At 44.2% G+C, this 18,908-nt stretch overlaps 1 protein-coding gene across 1 annotated transcript in view; it reads left to right on the top strand.

The window, feature by feature from the left end:
• Nucleotides 1-18,908, top strand: part of CLASP1 (cytoplasmic linker associated protein 1) — a 181,290-nt gene that overhangs the window by 49,839 nt on the left and 112,543 nt on the right. The window contains exons 4-8 of the mRNA XM_055811576.1: nucleotides 101-204; nucleotides 678-769; nucleotides 856-931; nucleotides 4,666-4,763; nucleotides 5,909-5,976. Of these exons, the coding sequence (XP_055667551.1) occupies nucleotides 101-204; nucleotides 678-769; nucleotides 856-931; nucleotides 4,666-4,763; nucleotides 5,909-5,976 (438 nt within the window). The remainder of the gene's footprint in view (nucleotides 1-100; nucleotides 205-677; nucleotides 770-855; nucleotides 932-4,665; nucleotides 4,764-5,908; nucleotides 5,977-18,908) is intronic.

Genomic DNA, 18,908 nt, shown 5'->3' with positions numbered 1-18,908 from the left:
GGGAGGGCTGGGCTGGGGGCAGAGCAGAGAGGCTGTGTCACTGAGATAGTTTTCTTTTGAGGGATGAGGGCTTTGGATGTTCCTGTTTTTCTTTCCTCAGTGCTGCCAAGTTTACTCGATAGGCTGGGAGACTCTAAGGATTCGGTGAGGGAGCAGGATCAGACCTTGCTGCTGAAAATCATGGATCAAGCTGCTAACCCTCAGGTATGCTCGACAGCCCTTTGCAGCCTGACTGACTGGCTGCTTAAAAAGGAGAACTTTTTTCTGTCAGAGGGTTTTCTTCTGTGGCTCTGACATGGCTTCAGCTCTTTAATCCCTTGTTATATTTGCTTCACCTGAGAATGCTGTTGCATGTTAGGATACACGTGGGAGTGGGAGTGTCAGCAGGCTTCCTAAGGATGGGATGAGTGAATGTCAGAGTAGTTGTTCTGGGTGGGTTTTGGAAGGTACTTGCTTTCTGTAAGTAAAAGTACTGTTTCAGCTAGTGGGGAGTTCCTGTGAAGCCAGTACAGAGCAAAGAATTGTGTCTTTCTACTTCTTGTCCTGCTCTGCTTGAGTGGATGTAAAGCTTATATTTAAGCTCCAGTGATGTTACAGTGTATGCCTGTTGGAAGAAAGAATCTGTCTCTTTCCTCGCCTCCTTTTTTCCTGTCTCACCTCTTTTTTGTCTCCCACAGTACGTATGGGACAGGATGCTAGGAGGATTCAAACACAAGAATTTCCGGACAAGAGAAGGGATTTGCCTCTGCCTTATTGCAACACTCAATGCGTAAGTGAGAGAACCTCCTGCAAACCTGCGTTATGTGCACAAGCCTGCTCTGTGATTCACACCAGCGCTCTTCTCTTTGTTCCCAGATCTGGAGCTCAGAGTTTAACACTGAGTAAGATAGTGCCACATATATGTAACTTACTTGGAGATCCAAACAGCCAGGTAAGCTTTTGCCATGAGTCATGTCTAAAGGTTATGCCAGTTGCCTTGTTGGTAAGTGGGGTGCTGCGTTCTGGCTGGTAAATTAGCTAATTGTGCTGCTGGTGGTGAACTCTGAACAATGCTGTTCGTGAAGAGCCCTTGGCTGGTTTTGAAGAGGTATGATTTGAAGTATGCTTAAACCAGCATATCAATTACTCCAAGAATTAAACAGAACATGAAGCTGCAGATGAGATGAACAGAGCAGGAACCCTTTGTTGGGAAGGGAACTCTTGTGCCTTACAGCCTGAGTGCACGGGAGGTTGCAGGGGGGTACCCCTGGGCTCAGTGCAGCACCCGTCACCTTCAGAGAAGAACCAGTTTGGGCAGGGAGGGCAAATGGGACCGGTTGCACAGCTTGGCGATGTGTGCTGCTGGAAGTTGTATAGGGAGATCTTGAATAAGGGGTGGAGGGAAGGTACCTGAAATCAGTGGTAGAAACTAAATGAAAATATGTGCTGGAAAAAATCTGTCACTTGTACATGCATTTTGTCCTGCCCTGGACAGGACCCAACCTGAAATTAGATGCCAATATATGAGGTTAATGAGGAGAGGGAGGTGGGGAAGCAGGGTTCAGACCCATGTCATGTAACATGTGCTACCAGTTTTTGAATATTCTTGTTGCCCTCTGAGCACGGGTGACACGAATGTGACCAGGTCTGGAGCAGGTGTTTAGCTGGAAGGAAGTGTGGGGCAGCCAACTGGGGAACAGGTTTACGTGGGCTGACAGGAGTCTGCCAGATCCCACGGCTGTCAGGGCCTCCCCTTGCTGAAGAGGAGGATGAGTGTGAAGCAGCTTTCCCTCGCTGCTTGTTCCGGTGCAGGAGGATAAACCTGTTACCCCAAGAAGTTTCTGTGGAAGTTTAATGTTCAGGGTCCTTCGTGGTTCTGAGCTGTGACTGAGCAAGTTGTTACTCCTCATGGGGGTACTGGGTTTAGGACCTGGAACTGCTGCACAGACTGACCTTGCTCTTGCCATCGGTGAGCTGTTGAATGAATCGGAAAGTTGGTGAGTGCATTGAAACGGGTTTTCCCTCTGCACTGCCTCTTCCATGTGCCTGGCACAGCTCGTTATCCCGGTGCCCAGCTGCTGGGGGAAATGAAGCCGATCTCTTGTCCCTTCCCCTGGGTCCGGTTCCTCATCCCCAGAAAGCCCATGCCGTAGCCGGTCAGACACAGATTGCTGTCAAAGCAGCTCCTGGTTGAGCAGGGGCTGGTCCTGGGCTCCCCTGGGGCGGCTTCTCAGCTGCTGGTGCCGCCTCTCTGCTGCGGGTGCCTTCTGCCGAGCTCTGGAGGATGCCCGGTCAGTGCTGCCCCTCTCTTGGCGAGAGGCGCTGGGAGAGCACAGAGCCGGGCCGAGGTCCCTGGTTTTGCCTTTTGCTGTGGACGTGGAAGCTCTTCCCGTTTCAGGAAGAGTGGTTTTGTTGTTTTCAGCTAACGCAGTTGTGTAACTCGGTGAGCACCCAGTATGCCAACAGTATTTAAACTAGGAGTACTTTCTCAAAAATCAAATTGAGCATTAAAACTTTGTTACTGTTGTGGTAGAGTAAACCAGGTATGATAGCACGGGCTCCCAGCCTTACCCAGTATGGGTTTGCCCATCCTGCAGCCGTGTCTCTGATGAGCTTTACGTGCATGGGCAGTCCTTCCAGCTCACGCAGTCAGGACCTGTGGCCGGCCGTGCTGTGTGCTGCAGCTGCAGGGGGCACAGTGGCAGGCTGGAGGTACGGCACAGCTTCTCCGTGTGCCCCGGCTGCTGATGCCTGTGCCTGGGGCAGGCGGACTGGCTGCAGGCGAGCGTGAGATGCAGGTGCCACCTCTCCTCCCTGGCTGTCGGAGGCAGTGTGAGGCTGGGTTAGGGTCTGTGTCCCCAGAAACTGGGGACACTAGAGTCCCTCCTGAGTTGTGCCCAGAAGTCCTGCCTGGTGACACATAGGGCTGATGAGCAGAGAGAGGAGAGGCAAGACTGCAGAGTGAGGGCTGGCATGAGTGAAGATGGGAGTTTGGAAACAGGCAGCGACTTGCTGAATGGGAAGCTGTGCAGCAGGAGAAGGGAACAAGATGCACGTGAGTCAAGTGTTAGGATATTTTTTGGCTAAGGAACAGGGTATGTGTGCCAGCCCTTTGACTCTAGCCTCTTTGGTGAGTGGTCTAGACCGCAAGTCTTATGAGCAGCTTATCTTCTCCCGGATAACAAGTGACAGGACAAGAGGAAACAGCTTCAAGTTGTGCTTGGGGGGGTTTAGATTGGAGATTAGGAAAAATTTCTTCCCTGAAAGGATGGTCAAGCATTAGAACAGGCTGCCCAGGGAGGTGGTAGAATCACCGACCCTGGAAGTGTTCAAAAAGCATGTAGATGTGGTGCTTAGAGACGTGGTTTAGTGGTGGACTTGGCAGTCCTGAGTTAATGCCTGGACCTGATGATCTTAAAGGTCTTTTCCAATCTAGATGATTCTGTGATTCTATAGGTGAGTCTAGCTTGTGCCCACAAAAATCCTGTGTCTAGTTGTGATGCGTGTGGGTGCTTGGGTAGCTGCCAGGGCGTCCCATGAGAAGCAGAAGTGCACGGTTCCGTAGGTATTTCTGTAGACAGGGCAGACAGTTTACCTTCTCAGCCTGCTGTGACTGATGGAAGAAGGGGATTCAGTACAGAAAGATGACGCTTTAATCAGATTTGTGGCTTTTCTGTTGGGTAGAGGGAAGGATGTGCTCAGCCATTTTTTTGCAAATCAGTTTGGAAAATATGCAAAATTCATGGTGACTTGGCTGATTGATTCCCTCCCTCCATACTTTGTTGTAAACACAGAAATGTGAGTTTGAAAGATGGTGTATTTGGTTTGTGTGGCAATGTTTTTTTTTGTTTGGTGTTTTTTGTTTTGGGTTGGTTTTTTTTTTTTTGGTGGGTGGGGCTCAGGGCCATCTTCAGTGAGAGGCTTCTAGAAGCTTCCCCCATGTCTGGTGGAGCTGATGCCAGCCAGCTCCAAGAAGGACCCACCACTGACAACACCACACTGTTAGTGATGGTGGGTAGCATAGTTAAGAAGGGGTGAGGGTTAGAATCTACACAGCAAATTGCAGTGGAAGAAAGGAGTGAGACTATGTGAGAGCAACAGCCCTGCAGAGACCTAGGTCAGGGCAGATGGAGGGCAGGAGGTGCTCCAGGCACAAGTGCAGGTTCCCCTGCAGCTCATGGTGAAGACCATGTGCCCTCAGCCCATGGAGGTCCGGAGTGGAGCAGGTATCTATTTGCAGCCTGGGAAGGACACCATGCTGGAGCAGGGGGATGCCCGAGGGAGGCTGTGACCTCTTGGAAGCTCACATTAAAACTGCTATTAAACCCCAGGTTTTTATACTAGCAATATAAAGTTTATTTGTGTGTGTCTCCTTGCTTTTTTTAATCCAGTAAATGTACCTGTTGCACACGATGGGTGGAATTTGGCAAAGGTAGCAGAGCTCCCTGCATCTGTCCCTATGTACAAAGCCTTTCATCTTATCTCTTGACTGCTTTTTCAATTAAATTAGACCTGCTGATACTGCTAATATCTGAAACGCAGGGATGGAAGCTCCTTCACGAACTCTGTAGTAATGCCTATAGTGGCAACTGTTGGTGAGAAATACTCAAATTTCTTTATCCAAGGTCAGGCAGGAGTTTATTTAAATTATAAAGGTGATTAATTTCTCTCGTATCTCACATTCAGGTTCGAGATGCAGCAATAAACAGCCTTGTGGAAATTTACAGACATGTTGGTGAACGTGTAAGGGCTGATCTCAGTAAAAAAGGATTACCCCAATCTCGGTAAGTTGAAAATGTCCTTATGTCTCCAATAGTTTTGGGCTGCTTTTTATTCCCTTCCTTCTTTTAGAAGGCTTCAGGAGCTGCATGACTGAACCTTTTCCTGGAATCAATGCTTGGTTTTTCTGGTTTTTTAGGGGGGTATTTTTTTGTTTTCATCCTACAAACACTTACTCAGGTTTCATTTAATGTGGATCCTGTACCTTTGCCCAAGTATGCCATAGGGTCTTTGGAAAACCGGTACAATTATTACAGATGTGTAGTTAATGGATTTAAGATTTACTGTGTTTTTCCTGTATGTTCTGCATGTGTAGAGGACACTTCGGAGTAGCCTGTGTTTATGCAACTTAGTAGGCTGTCATAAAGAAAAAAAACCCTACAGCCAGTATCATCAGTTCCAAGGCTTTATTAAAAGAACAAACAAACAAATAAAACAAATCAAATGAACAAAACAACCCCAAAGCCCTATCCCTCTGCTTCCGCCACTTCAGGAGTGGTAAGAAAGCTGCTCTGCATCTTGCCGCAGCCTCTGGCGCGCAGGATGGAGTAGGTCAGACCTGAGGATGGAGTGGCTGGCAGCGTGTCAGTGCACAGAGGGAGGAGGGAAGGGGTTGTTTCAGGGGTGGGCTGCACGCAGTGGGAGGCAGTGCTGTTGCCTTCTCTTATTCTCCAGCAAAAGCATCTTCTGCCACAGTGTGGCTTAAAGTAATAAATTCTCTGGGAAGGAATAATGAGATGTGGTAAGGATCTTCTGCTCTACCACGTCTGTGCCATGAATGGGAAAGAAGCATCAGGGCTGAAGACAAATTGTGAAGTTGTTTTTTTTATATTTCTGCAAATAGTATAGCCAGAGTGGTAATGAACTAGAAATGCATCCACAATTAGGCATGCCACATCTTCAGTCATGTAGTGTTTCCAACTGTATCTCTTACACTTCTGTAGTATCAGTTGTTTCTCTGTTTTTCTTATCAAATGTTGCATGTTGTGATTTTACTTCATTTGAAAATAATTTCCCTCCACACTGATGTTTTTTACAGTGCTCCCAATGACCTGAGTAAAGCAAAATTTGTGCTGTAACATCTTAAATTAGAAGATTCCTAAAAATTAAATTCAACTCTTCATTATGTATTTCTTTATCTTTCAAACAGGTTGAATGTAATTTTTACAAAATTTGATGAGGTCCAAAAATCTGGAAACATGATCCAGAGTTCAGGTGGTGAGTAGAAGCACTTGTTTTCTCTTTTTGGTGTTTTTAGCAATTTTCAGTGGGTGAGGCATTCAAATGGACACAGAGCAAGCATTCTGTTAGGGAAAACAAGTGTGGGTGATTGTTCAGAAATAGACACATAGCTTTTACAGCAAATAAAAATGATGTTTAGTTAATCTGCTCTGTCTCCCTAGTAGTATCAGCAGGAGAATGAAGCATAAGTTTCAAGAGTAGAAGGTGTTCTTAGGGCTGTCCTCCTTTTCCTCTTGAGCTTCATTAGGGAAATACATCTTTTGTTGTCAAGTCCGTGTGCATCTTTGTTAAAATTGTTCATAAGGTAAATTAAATAGTAACTTGAGAGAAGAAGCCTTTTCAGTTTAATGCCCTAAATAGTACAGAAAGGGTACATATCAATGTGTTAGTGTTCCATTTAAAGCTGGTATTTTTTTAGGGATTGTATTTTGCAGTTCCTAAGTTTAGGTTCTTAATGTTTATGGTAGTCAAAAGATGCTTATCAGAGCCTTAATTCTGTCTTCATGTCTGAGACTAGTGTTTTGCTTACTCTAAAAACAAGTGTGTATTACTGCTTTTCCTATAGATAAACTTAGGAGCTAGAAAGTATTTTTAATAAGGAATTGAGAGTATTCATGGTCAGGGAATTCATCTTTCTGCCAAGAGCAGAGTAGAGCAGAGATGAAGAACGTAGGAACCTGCAGTACTGAACCCACTGAGCTCACACCCTCTGCAAGGCCAAGAGCAGGAGAGGTGATGTCCCCAGTCTTTCCCACCATGCTCTCAGAAGCCAAGAGAGCAGACGTCTCTGCTTTTTAAAATTGCAACAAATACCTTTTTCACTTCTCCAGGCACCATTCTTCTTACTTCAGGAAATAATAAAATGGACTTACTTGAGAATTCTGAAGTTAGATTTTGGATTGTTCAAAAATGTGATGTGATACTCCCTTGTGTGCTAGGGAACGATGAAGACCTAGCGCAGGTTCCTCTGATGGAATGGGCTAAAATGATACTTTTTGCATAATGTGGGAAAATACTGGCTGTATAGGTAGATGAGGCTTACAGTGGCAAAAAAGCGCAGTTGAGGAACAAATGTTCTTGTACTTCTTTAAAAGGGGGGAAGTAAGTATTTAATCCCTTAGCAAACATCTTAAGGATTGCAGCCTCCAGGTGTTTGTTCTGAAATCCTAAGTCAAACCGCAACAAGTTTACTGCTGATCCGGCTTCTCTGCTTTCCACTTGGCTAGGCTAAGGTTGATTTTTGTTTTGCTAGTAGTGGAATAGAATGGGCTTTCAAAAAAAAAAAAAAAAGTTAATTTTGCATCATGTAGATTGCTGTTGTGTAGAGTTGCAGGAGGCAGGCTTATGCTCTGGTGAGACGTATTGCTGCATGGTGTTTTTAAACGAATGCTGTGGTGGGAAGATGCTGTGGGTGGGAGTTCCGTTGGGTTTATTCTCTAGAGGGGCAGGGAAAGATTTTGGAGATTAATGTGCCCCTGGCCAAATTTGAGCTAAGTTTACAGCAGGTTTTTCTAATCCACATGAAGGTGATGTTAGAAAAGCAGGTGTATCACACCTGCTTAGGAGGGTATTTAGTATGAAACAGGTGAGACACATGTGAGGTTCTTTGCCAGAACCTTTTCATTTTCTCTAACAATAAATAAGTCTGTAGTTGCTTGTGTTAAAGTAGTTCTAATTTGTGAAGCTAATAATGAGAACATTAGTTATGAATATATTATTATTTTCTTTTGGTGCGTGTGTTTGAGGGGAGGGTTCACTTTCCCATTGTGTTATAGGCTGGTTTATTGCTTCTTCCTCGCCCTCTGAGCACAGCACAAATACAGCATACGTGCTCACCATATCTAATGTGTCAACAGCTCTCTGCAACTTTCAGTTTATCTTTCTGAGGTTGTCTAAGCCAGTGGAGGAGGCTTATCTTCACCCGTGGTCACAAGTTCATTACAGCCCAAGGACAAGCTAAGTTTGTCAGGTTTCTTGTGTCCCTGACGCCTCCTGCAGCTTTGAACAAAGGTGACAATTTCAGTGGTTGTCAGAGGCACTGGGGAAGGTGATGATAAATATTGCACATCTGAAATATTTGCCTTTCTCAGGAAGTAGCTGTCTCAGTCCCATTAATCCTTTGTGTCTGGCAGAGTGCAGTGTTGATCACGAGGGTCTCTATCTGTTACTGTTAATACCGCTTCTTTTAGACTGTGACTCCGCCAGGTGAACACACCACTAATGCCTCAACCTTCACGTTACATGGCCTGGATCAGATGATTTCGGACAATATGGTACAGTCGTATCTTGTCTTAAAAGCTTGTGTTCGTCCCTCTCGGTAGCTAACGTACTCCTCCTGGCTCTGTGCAGGCTGCCTTAGTGTTTTGGGAGGCAAATGTTTGTGCAGACCGCTGTCTGTAAGCCCTTGTCAGTGTAAAATGACACAGCAGGAGCAGCAGCAGTGCTCTTGTGCTGAGGTTTCTGCCCTGTGCTGCTCCCCGTGTTGCATGTGTACTGGTCACAAAGGAACATGTTTGGCTCCTTGGAAAGGTCTTTAATGCATGCCTCTGAAAGGGAAGGGTTAACTGAAGCTGTATCAAGACTTCCCAGCTCACTAGCAAAGCTCAAGTCTTAACTAACTTTTTTTTAATGTGGTTTCCCATAGTCACCCATAGCTCTCTGGTGGGTGGCTCAGGTAGGTAACCAAGAGCAAGCTGTTTGCTGAAGTCCCTGTCGCTCACAGCTGAGCTCTGGCCCAGGAGCGCTGGAGGTGTGCTCATCGCAGCAAGACTTGAAAGTGCTTGTCAAACCTGACTTGCTGCAGAACATAGTGGTACTGGGCAGCGGGGGAAGCAACTGCGGCTTCTGAAATGGTGAAATAAGGCAAAAGAACTGGTCGAAGAAGAGCGATGACTAAAACTGGTCTCTTAGCTTTGAGACTGCTGTGTGGCATAACAGCTTCCTCTACCAGCTCACTGGAGATTCATGTAAAAGAAAGAATTGCAGCAGCATTATTTATGTATCAGGAGTAATTTGAGATTAGCGAGTATGCTGTAAGTTATTAAAGACTTCTCAACTAATGGTTCCCAAGGCACAAACAAACAGAAATGTTAGTCTGCTAGAAAAGATGCTTAAAATAATAGGGCATTTTGTGGTCCCATGAATAAATCTAATGAATCAACTCTATAATCAGAATGTGAATTTTAAGTCTATGAAAATAATTAATGTGTTTTATATTTACTTATCTTTTTATACTGTGGTCCATCAGTGCTGCTTTGAGTTGATCTTAAATTGCTTGATTTTGGGGGGGTGGGGGGTTAGGCTTTGTTTTTATCATTTACTAATACAAGAATCAAATGCATAGTGAGATGGGGGAGGTTTGCATCGTAATCTGAGGTGTTTCATTAAGTCAGAGGGAGGCTTTGGCATGCTGAAGTATGCTGCTTGTTGCTAGGCTACAAGCAGCCCTTATAGCTAGAATATGAAGTTAAAAATCCACGTTGGATTTCTCGATGATTCTCAGTGCATCTCTGTTTTGTTATTTGGCATATAATTAGTCAGCCTCTTGAAGCAAAAATTATAGTTTTTTCCCCTTTTGGGCTTTCAGCAGGCTAATTATTTTTTGTGTAACTGCTTTTGCTAATTATGCAGAAGCCTTATTCCCCTGGAACAAATACATTTTCAGCATGAAAGAGCCGATAATTGCCAGCTAGTCAGCTGCTTTCTTCGTGTGCGTTGTGTGATGATCTTTAGTTGGATGTGATACAGAGAGAGGCTATTGGACAGAAACGGAGACTCCAAGAAATTAATGCTGCGTGGGTTTCCTTGGTATTATGTCTAGAAGACCTGAACGTAAAGCATACAGTTATTCCATGGATTTGAATTGACTTTGGATCAGACCTGGACTCCTGAACACTTTATGATCAAGTTTTAGGACAGATTAAAAATTAAATAAGTGATCAGCTGAGAGATATAGGCTGATAGGAAATGGTGACCCAAACCAAAGCTATTCGTAACCAAAATGTTTTGGGATGTTTTTTATGCTCTTGATCATTGTGATACCGTAATACAACATTCTCTGATATAAACCTATCTTCTCTCCCACCCCCCCTCTACACCTCCATAAGTCTCACAATTTTGGGGAGATGCTTCTACACTGGTGCGTGCCAGGATACTGTGGTGGTGTGCCAGCATGGTTCCTGTGGGTAGGGAAGGGATTGAACTTTTTTGTTTACACTGAATTTTGACTTTGCTCAGGAGAGCAAGATTTAGGGATAGCGGAGGTGGCAGCAGTCTTGGGCTGCAAAGAAATCAAAGCAGATCTTAAAGCCAGAAGTCTGGAGCTGAGATCTCTCCCCCACAGGTACTTGCACAGAGTAAGGCGAGGGGAGGATGGGGTTTCGGTAGTTGCCGGTATGGGTTAGCATTCCAAGAGTAAGCAGTAATAATACTCAATTCCAAGAGTATTTTAGGTTAAAACAACACTAAAATAGCAGATGTGATAATTTCAGTTACTGAAAGCCTGAGCTGAAAGAAGGAGCAATGTTACTCTTGAGTAGAACTACTTCTGTATTTGAGATCCTGTTTAAGGTAAATGTGCTATTTGGTGAGTGAATCCTGTTTATGAAGTTGAGAACTTTGAGGCAATTAGATGGAAGCTAGAACTATTCTAGATTTCTGTGTTTTGCTGGTAATAGAGCTGAGTCACTGAATGCTATTTTGAATTTTATTATAAGGAGGAAAAATCACCCACGTTTGCCAAGCATTGCCATGCATCTGTGGGTGGGATATTGTTTGTTTGTCAACACACATCCAAGCAGCAGAATTAGGGACTAGAAGGAGGGGCGACTGATAACACAGCGAGGTTCTGGATCAACAAACGCTGCACTGCGCTTCTCTGCATTGATATCTCCTTGTGCAATTTAATTTCCATTGTGGCTTGTTCTCTATGAATGCTGTTTTCAAGCTGAAATAAAAAATTAATTTAATTGACTCTGCATTCCTGTGGCATGAAAAAAGCAAGGAAATATCCCTTCACCTGTATGGGGGCTGAGAGAACAGTAATCATAGAATCATTTAGGTTGGAAAGAACCTTTAAGATCATCAAGTCCAACTGTTTAAAATGTCTGAGTGATACTTGCATGAGTGCTATAAACTGATAGTACATCCTTGTGGAAGGTATAAATAGATGAGCTCTGCTCCCTTTCTATTGCACAACTCTGTAAATAAGCGTATTGCTGCCTCCTGGATTTTAAACTCTCACATTTAGAAGAGAGGGATGTGAGCAAGCAGGCATAGGAGGACACATGGTGCTCAGCTGAGTACTGGGCAGGCTTTTATTTTGGAGGAGAGGTGGCAATCCTCTGCTAGGTCACACAGAGAAGTCTGTTCTGAGGGTGGAGAGTTTGCTGGTGGCGAAGTTGCTGAGAGACAATGTAGCATAGGGCTGCTCCCGGAGCACAGTGCTCTTCCCCAGCATCTCAGGCACTGCAGAAAATGACTACGGGGAAAGGTAGGTGCTAATGAATGTGCCACAAGGGACGGGTGGATTTGTTTGTTAGTGTCTGAGTATTTGCCTGTTAAGTTTCTTTTTAATGGTATGAAGAGACTGAAGCAGTCTTGCAGTAGCAGTGGAACTTTAAAAAATAGCCTGTAAGCATCCGTAGCCTGGTGCCATCAAGCTCAGTTTAAGCTTCTATAAAATACAATAAATGATCTGTTTGATGGGGTGAAGGAATAGGATGTGTGCATATGTAAGGGAACAGAACAGGTTGCAAGAGGTGAAGGACAGGTATTTTCAGATACCCTTCCTGGTCTGCGTTGTTTTTGAGCAATCACTGAGGCTTTCATTTTCTAACAGTTTCCTTTTGCAGTATCAGTTGGGAAGATTATTTACATTTGTTACAAGTATTAACATGGAAACACAGTTCCAAAAATGTGCCAAATAGAGACATCAATGGCTTTTCTGCATTTCTGTGTTTTACTGTTGTGTTTCTGTAACAAAAAGGTTATTTGTGGATGTCAGAGAGGCTGGAGTCGACTAGGTGAAAAGGAAAGGCAGAGGAGCTCTGTATCTTCTCACCTATGAAGAATTAATTTACAGCATGGAAGCATGTATTGCATTTATTTTTGGTACATCAGAAGCCTGTGCCTTTCATCTTAACTTTCAGAGGAAATTATTTCTGTTAGCCATCTTTGCAAAAGCTGCATCTTTTTTCTTTTTCTTCCCCCTCTTCTCTCCATTCAGCGTACGAAATCCTTATTATGCTGTGGATGTAGTAGACTAAATTTAGGAAGTCTGAGATTGTGGGTATCTGAGTTGTATAGACTTTGGGTTTGAATTGATATTTACTGTTTTGAGGTGCAAGTTAATTGGTAGCTCTTTTTGTAATGGATTGGAAGATGGAAATCACCTGGGCAAACTGAATGCTGTGGACGTGTCACCTTCTACAGCTGAGACACCTTTTTACTGTGGCTCCTCCTGTCCAGGTCAAAAGAGGGGTTGAGAATAAGCTATTATTTTTTAAAAAGTTGGAATTGTGTTGAATAATTAATGTACTTAATGGCTTAAGGAAAACAAGCACATGTTTGTTATTGTTAATGAAATTGTCATGCTGGCAATTTCTCAGCTTTGAAAGATCAGCTGGTGGAATGAAGAGCCTGAGGCCACAGTCCAGCTGGTCTTATCTGATGGGAAATGTCTGACCTCCAGGTCACCATTGGTTGTCTGAACCGTGGTAGTTAGTAGCAAATGTCAGAAGAAAAACAGGTGTGTAAATTGTTAGTGCTATTGTGTCTTCTGGGTGGAATGCAAAGTACCTTGGCCCTAGGATTCCCTTGCAAAGAAGGAGCAGACCAGAGTTAGTTTGATTGTGTGTGTATCATCACTTCCCTAACCCCTGATGTATATAAACACAGGCTGCATTTGGTGGTATTTCCAACAGATGTGTATAAAATGTAGGCTAAAGGAGTGGGCAGCTAAATGACAAGATGATACTACTGTTCAGCACGGACCTCATGAACAGAACATTAACGTGCAGGATTCAGTTAACAGTGGTGGAGGTTGAATACATAAATATCCTGCACATTCTTCTTTATGCAGGGCCTATTCTTTTCTTCCCCTTTGGGGTAAAAGTACCATGTGGGTCTGAGGGACCTCAAAGGTTATCTTGGAGAACACCTGCAACATGGAACACATTGCAAGGATGAATCTACAGTCTAGTGTCCATAATGAGATTTAGAACGAATTTGAAAAGATCCTGCACCCTTCCCATGGAAACTGCAGCAATGTCTGGTAAAGCTGTGGAGGCGATCACATTTCAGCAATGCTTAGTAGTGTTGCTGTTTGCTGTGGTCTTTTCCTCCACTTTCTTTCATGTCTCTTGGTGTGAGGTTGGTCAAATCTGTAAAATAATGCCTCAGATCTGCAGTGGTCATTGTCTTTAAAATCTCTGGACCAGTTTGCTGGTATCTTCTGTGCTGTATTGCCCAGCTGTTTCTCTTTTGTAGGTATTTTGTCAGAAAGAGTTTAGGGGTCAAGGCTGGAGCAAATATTAACTCCAGTGACATATTCACATGAGAGGTCTAACTCTAAATCTCATGTTTTTGATCTGTTAGCTTTGTCATTTGTTGTACGCAGCATCTTCCAGGAGCAAATTTATTGATAGGATGGTTCGTACACATGTGTGTGCACACATTTGGATCTTCGTGAACGTAATAGTGATTTTAAGCCAGTCTTCTAAAATCTCAACAGTTCTCTGAGAGATGGGGGGCGGATAAATTACGCAAATATCCCAAATGAAGGCTGGCATGCTAAGGGCAGCCTGTGTAAGTAGTATCCCATAGTTGTATATTCTGCAGATTTGTGAAGCTTATTTGGGTCATGTATTTCACACACTCTGGCTCCAACACTTGTCGGAGAAGCGCACTGAAGTACTTCACTGAGCACAAGTGAAGGTATCACATGCTTTCTGTTGCTATGGAAAGAACTACAAAAGCGTTCTTGACATAGGAAACTTTGCCCGGGGCTCACAAATATTTGTCTCCACAAAAAGCGGTGGCGGGGTGGGGGTCTTCCTGCCCCCCTTTCTGTATGTTGGCTGGGTGCTGGCTCCTTGAGAGTAGTCTCCTGATACTACTTATAAACAAACGTTCTGGGCTGTTTTTATATAGACTTGCTGTCCTAGTTAGAATTAAATTGTTGTCCTTAATCAGCAGCCTCAGCAATGGCCAAAGAACGCTTGGGGGAGAGATGAAGTTTCTTGCAGCCCTTGTGGAACGCTTTGATGAATTCCTGTGCTGCTGCTCTCATTTATTTGGTGACATTTGTTTTCAGGTTGAGCGTGTAACAAGTGAACTGAGTTTAGCTGCTGTAACTAGCAGCCTCTGAGGACAGCAGCCACCCTAAGGTAATTGTGAGCTACAGGGTAGGCTTTTAGGGGCGGTAAAAGTGCATGAGACGTGTGTGTTCCTCCTGCAGGGGACATAGCATCCCTGCCCTTGCAGAACAGTGCATGTAGAACATAACCATGGTAGCTGCAGCTTCCATAACCGTGAGGTTTTATTGAAGTGTCTAGACTGAAGAACGCTTGGTTGACTTCTACAGAACCTAAGAGCAAATGCTTGCAGGGTTGAAGGTCTTCTCGTATCTAGTCTCTTTTCATATTAAAATCATTGACCTTAGGCTGGATGAGATTAGACTACCAAGTCCATTTTGGAGAAAGACATACTAATATAGATGGTGTATCCAGATTTAAAATACAGTGGTAGAACAATAACTGCAGTTACAGCCGTGTGAGTCGGGGGCATGAAGAGGACCTTTTTTCTAAACGCAGGAATGGACAAGTGCTGGTCTGTTGCTCCAGTGGGAAGTACAGTTAATGCATTGTCCGGACTTGGCCCTGGCCTGGCCTTACGTTGCCCTCCTTCATTATGTTTGGCTGAAGTATTTTGTTTGGAGCTTGGATATAGTGATGTGAAATAGAGCAAATCCAAGCTATAATAAGTAAAAGCGTTCTATTTTTGTAGTATTAAGACAGCAAATACTGTATAATGACTGGGTTTCTTCTGCCTGCTGGAGGAATTAATTCTGCCCTGTCGCTCTGTCAAAGGAATCCTTTTGTTGCGTTGTACAAAGCAGTTTGAGCCTCGCCTCTTGTTTGTTCCCCTGAAGCCCCAAACTGCAGACAGCCCTGAGTATTCCTGGCTTGGTTTACGCCCCACACACATCTGCAGGGAGCTCCCTGCAGCCGGACCTTCACGAGGAGAGCTGCCGGTGGCTGCGGCTGCTTCTTTGCAGTTGGCCTTCGGAGTCACCCCAGGTGGATTCCAGCACAAGCAGTGCGCTATAGGGCGAAAGGCAAACACTTGCATTCACTGTACAGTGTCACTCGAACTGCTTTTCTCAAGAATGGCAAAACCTACAGCAACCGCATTCCCAGACCTGCTCCTTTTCCTTGGCTCGCCTTCCTTCAGAGCTCCTCAGGGCACCTCGGAAGGCCTTTAGATGCTTGATATGGAAGTTTCTGGTATTAGATGCAGATGCTGATGTTCAGTGAGTATGAAACATACCTGGACTTTGCTGGAGACCAGGACAGATAGTGGTTTGATAGAGTTTTGGATGCTTATATGCAGAGGTAGGAAAGATAAATTTACAGTATTTCTTTAGTCCAAATCTGCTCCCTTTGATGTTAATGACCTCTTTCTAATAATTCCAATGGGAAATGAACAGGGCCCTCTGTAAACTGCTGGTTGACTATGTTGTAATAGCCTTTTGTGGGTGTTTTAGGTATGATTGCTCTTAGCCTTTCAGAGGCAACGGGGAAATGGAAGTTTTATGTATGAAACCGTGTTGGCACTGCTTATCCCGGTGTTTTCTCTGTGCAGGTGGCAATGGCTCTTGCAGTGCTGGCGCTGCGTCCACCCCCATGTAATGAGGCTGTTCCCTTTGGGTGTGGCGTGGGTAGAGGCAGGAGGTACATCTTTAAGAAAACGACGTATGTCTTCCACACACATCTCTCCTGAGTAATGGGACTCCTACCTAGCGGAGCTCTGGCTCATAATGAGACCTGACATTTCTAATTAAGTCTGCTTTATGAAGAGTGGGTCTAACTTTGCTCTCGAGCATTCATATTTGCCCCCCTGACCCCCCAGTTCCCCTTGTGAGCGGGGGGAGCAGGGGCAGCCCTGGAGCCAGCCGTGGAGCGGCAGGCTGGGCACGCTGCTTCCCCGCTGCAGCTCTGCCAGGGCACTTCAGCTCTGATTTATGCTCCTGCTGTTTGAGCTCTGTGCTGGACGGGAGCTGAATCTGCAGAGACTTCTAATCACATGGAGCTTCTGTGATGTGGAGAGACAATCACGCTCCTTTTCACTGGAGACCTAAATAAGATTTGATCCCAAGCTTCCACAGGCAAAATGTTTATGCACCAGCTCACTGAAACTTATTCTCTGTCCCCTCCCCCTTTAAGAAGCTCCATACTTGTCTCCAGTGCTTACCTCAGATTTTTGTTTATTTTTATTTGTGTGTGTGCATGATGTGCTGGATCTTGGCTCACTACAGCGGGCTTTCTCCAAGCATCTGAGTCTGGGCTGGCTCTTGCATTTGCGCATTGTGCTCTGTGCTTGCTGCTCCCCTCTGTGTTGCTCACTGAAGCCTGTTTATTATCATGGGCTCTAAAGCAGTCGTGACCCTGTTTTTGTGCACACTGTTTCTTGTTTACAGCAGTGTGGTGCAAGCGGCTCTGTGCACTCTGCCTGAGAGTATGGGAGATGCGGGAGGATACTGGGGACTTTTGTATGAGATGGACTGTGCAAGGTACTGTGGAGTAGTTGGAGATAAACGTGAAGCCTTTGCTTTAGCTAGTCAGCATTAAAAATAGGATTAAAACCTTAGTTTTTTGTTTGAAACCCATGATGGGGAAAGGTGATTCCTTGACAACTGTTGGGAGTAATATATTTTTGTATAAACCAGGCAGGGTGCTCCATCAGCTACAGTGGGATGTTCCCTTCTGGGCCTCCAGTGTGTGTGTAAGGAAACTGTTTGGTCCTTTCCACCAGCTTCTTCCTGGGTAGGCTGGGTCACAGAGCTGTCTAAACCAGCACGTTTTACATGCCCTAGAATATGCTTTATGCTACCAGTTTGAGGTGAGAGTATCCCTGAGCTATGTTTGATAGCGGTCTGCACCCTTGGCCGGTTTTTTTTGAAAGCAAGTGATCTCTGCTCCCTTACGGCATGGAAGTGATTTCTGCAAAACAATAAACGCTAAATGCCAATAAAAGACTGTGATGAGCAGCTCATCTTTTGATTTTGGGGCTGGAATCTTGACTTTTCTGTATCTATAATGCATACAGCACTAATTCCAGAAAACCTCCACACTGGAAATAAGACCTTTTCAGCTGGTTTTATGTAAGTTCCAGTAGTTCACGTACTACAGGGACTGAAGGGACAGCCCTGTGCTCATTTTTTCCATGAGCTGATAGTGTTTCCACTTTGCGGATGGTGAATGAAACACTGGAATAGGTTGCCCAGAGGATCTCCATTCATGGAGACTTTCAAAGCTTGGCTGGGTGAGGCCCTGAGCAATACAACTTTGTCAGCTCTGCTTTGGGATGAAGATTAGATCACTTGATGTCCAGAGTTCCCTTCCAACCTAAATTATTCTATGTTTTTATTTTCAATAGGATGCAGTAGTTATCCAAGATGTCCAAATTCATCAATTTTTTTTTTTTTTTTTTACTCAGTACTTTTATAGCTGTGTGCTGGTAAGCTCAAGACAGAGATTGCCAGTGTCATTTGCGATGGTGTGTTTGTTATGGAACACTTCAGTTCATCCAAAGTGCTAACAGGGCTAAAGGTGGAAGAAAATGTGACCTCAGCTAACAACACAACCTGATGCCAGCATGAAGCAGCTGCAAGCCACAACAGAGGCACCTCTATAAATGGCAGCATGTATCATGTAATGTATATTCTCTGCTGATTTGGTGTTATACTAGAATTGATGAGAGTACTTCATTCTAGTTTTATTGGTCTGTCATCAGTGTGACTGGCAGGTTGCACATGGGCATATTTAGTGAAAAATTAAGATGCAGATTACTCCTTGATTTTAATGTTAAGAACTTAAAGCTTGATACTTAAATGTGGATATATTTTAATTGTCTGAGGAGCAGCTTGCTACAAATTAATAGGTGAGACTGGTTGTTGTTCCATTTAATCTTCATGGCATTCTTCAAAATACTCTTTTTAGAAGACTTCTGAACCTTTATTTGTAATGGTAAGCTTTATTTTGCTGGCTGAGCTCTGTGTTCCAGTTCCCCATACAGAAAAACCAAATGGTTCTTTTAAGTCATGATGTTTGAATGCATTTTTTTAACCTCTGTGACAATAAATTTTTTGACCCTCTTCTGTCATAATATTTGCAAAAGGAAGCTGAAGAAGCCTTGTTTAAATGTAATCTAGGTGACTGAGAGCCACACCCCACCCCCTCCCCCAACCCACCCATGTTCCAGGCAGTAATTATCAGTGGTTCTTTGTGTCAGTGGGAGGGGGGGTTGAAGATGCTAGCAGGAATTACTAGGATACTGATTCTAATATTTAAAAGGTAAACACCAAACTACTGTAAGGAAAAAAAAAAAAAAAAAAAGGAAAAAGAATGGAAGTTGTCTTGCCCATCTTCTCTGTCCTGCTTTTCAATGAAGGCTTCATCAATTCAGTCTCAAGGTTATAATGCGGAGGGAGTGCAGCAAGTAGGGACCCATTGGCATGGGAAAGAAGGCAAGGCAAGGAGTTCAAAAGGATGCTTATTGGAGCATTGACTTATTATGACATGCCAGTATGTAAAGGTAGCATTTAAATTAATGTTTCCTGGTTAAAACAGCTGATCTTACTTGCTTTCAATCTCTGGAGGGAAGCTGAAAGTGGATCTATAGTTTTC

Source organism: Falco peregrinus, chromosome 8, assembly GCF_023634155.1.
Source record: "Falco peregrinus isolate bFalPer1 chromosome 8, bFalPer1.pri, whole genome shotgun sequence".
In the NCBI taxonomy this organism is placed as follows: domain Eukaryota; kingdom Metazoa; phylum Chordata; class Aves; order Falconiformes; family Falconidae; genus Falco; species Falco peregrinus.
Note: the sequence above shows the minus strand (reverse complement) of the source record. Positions and strands in the feature narration are given on the sequence as shown.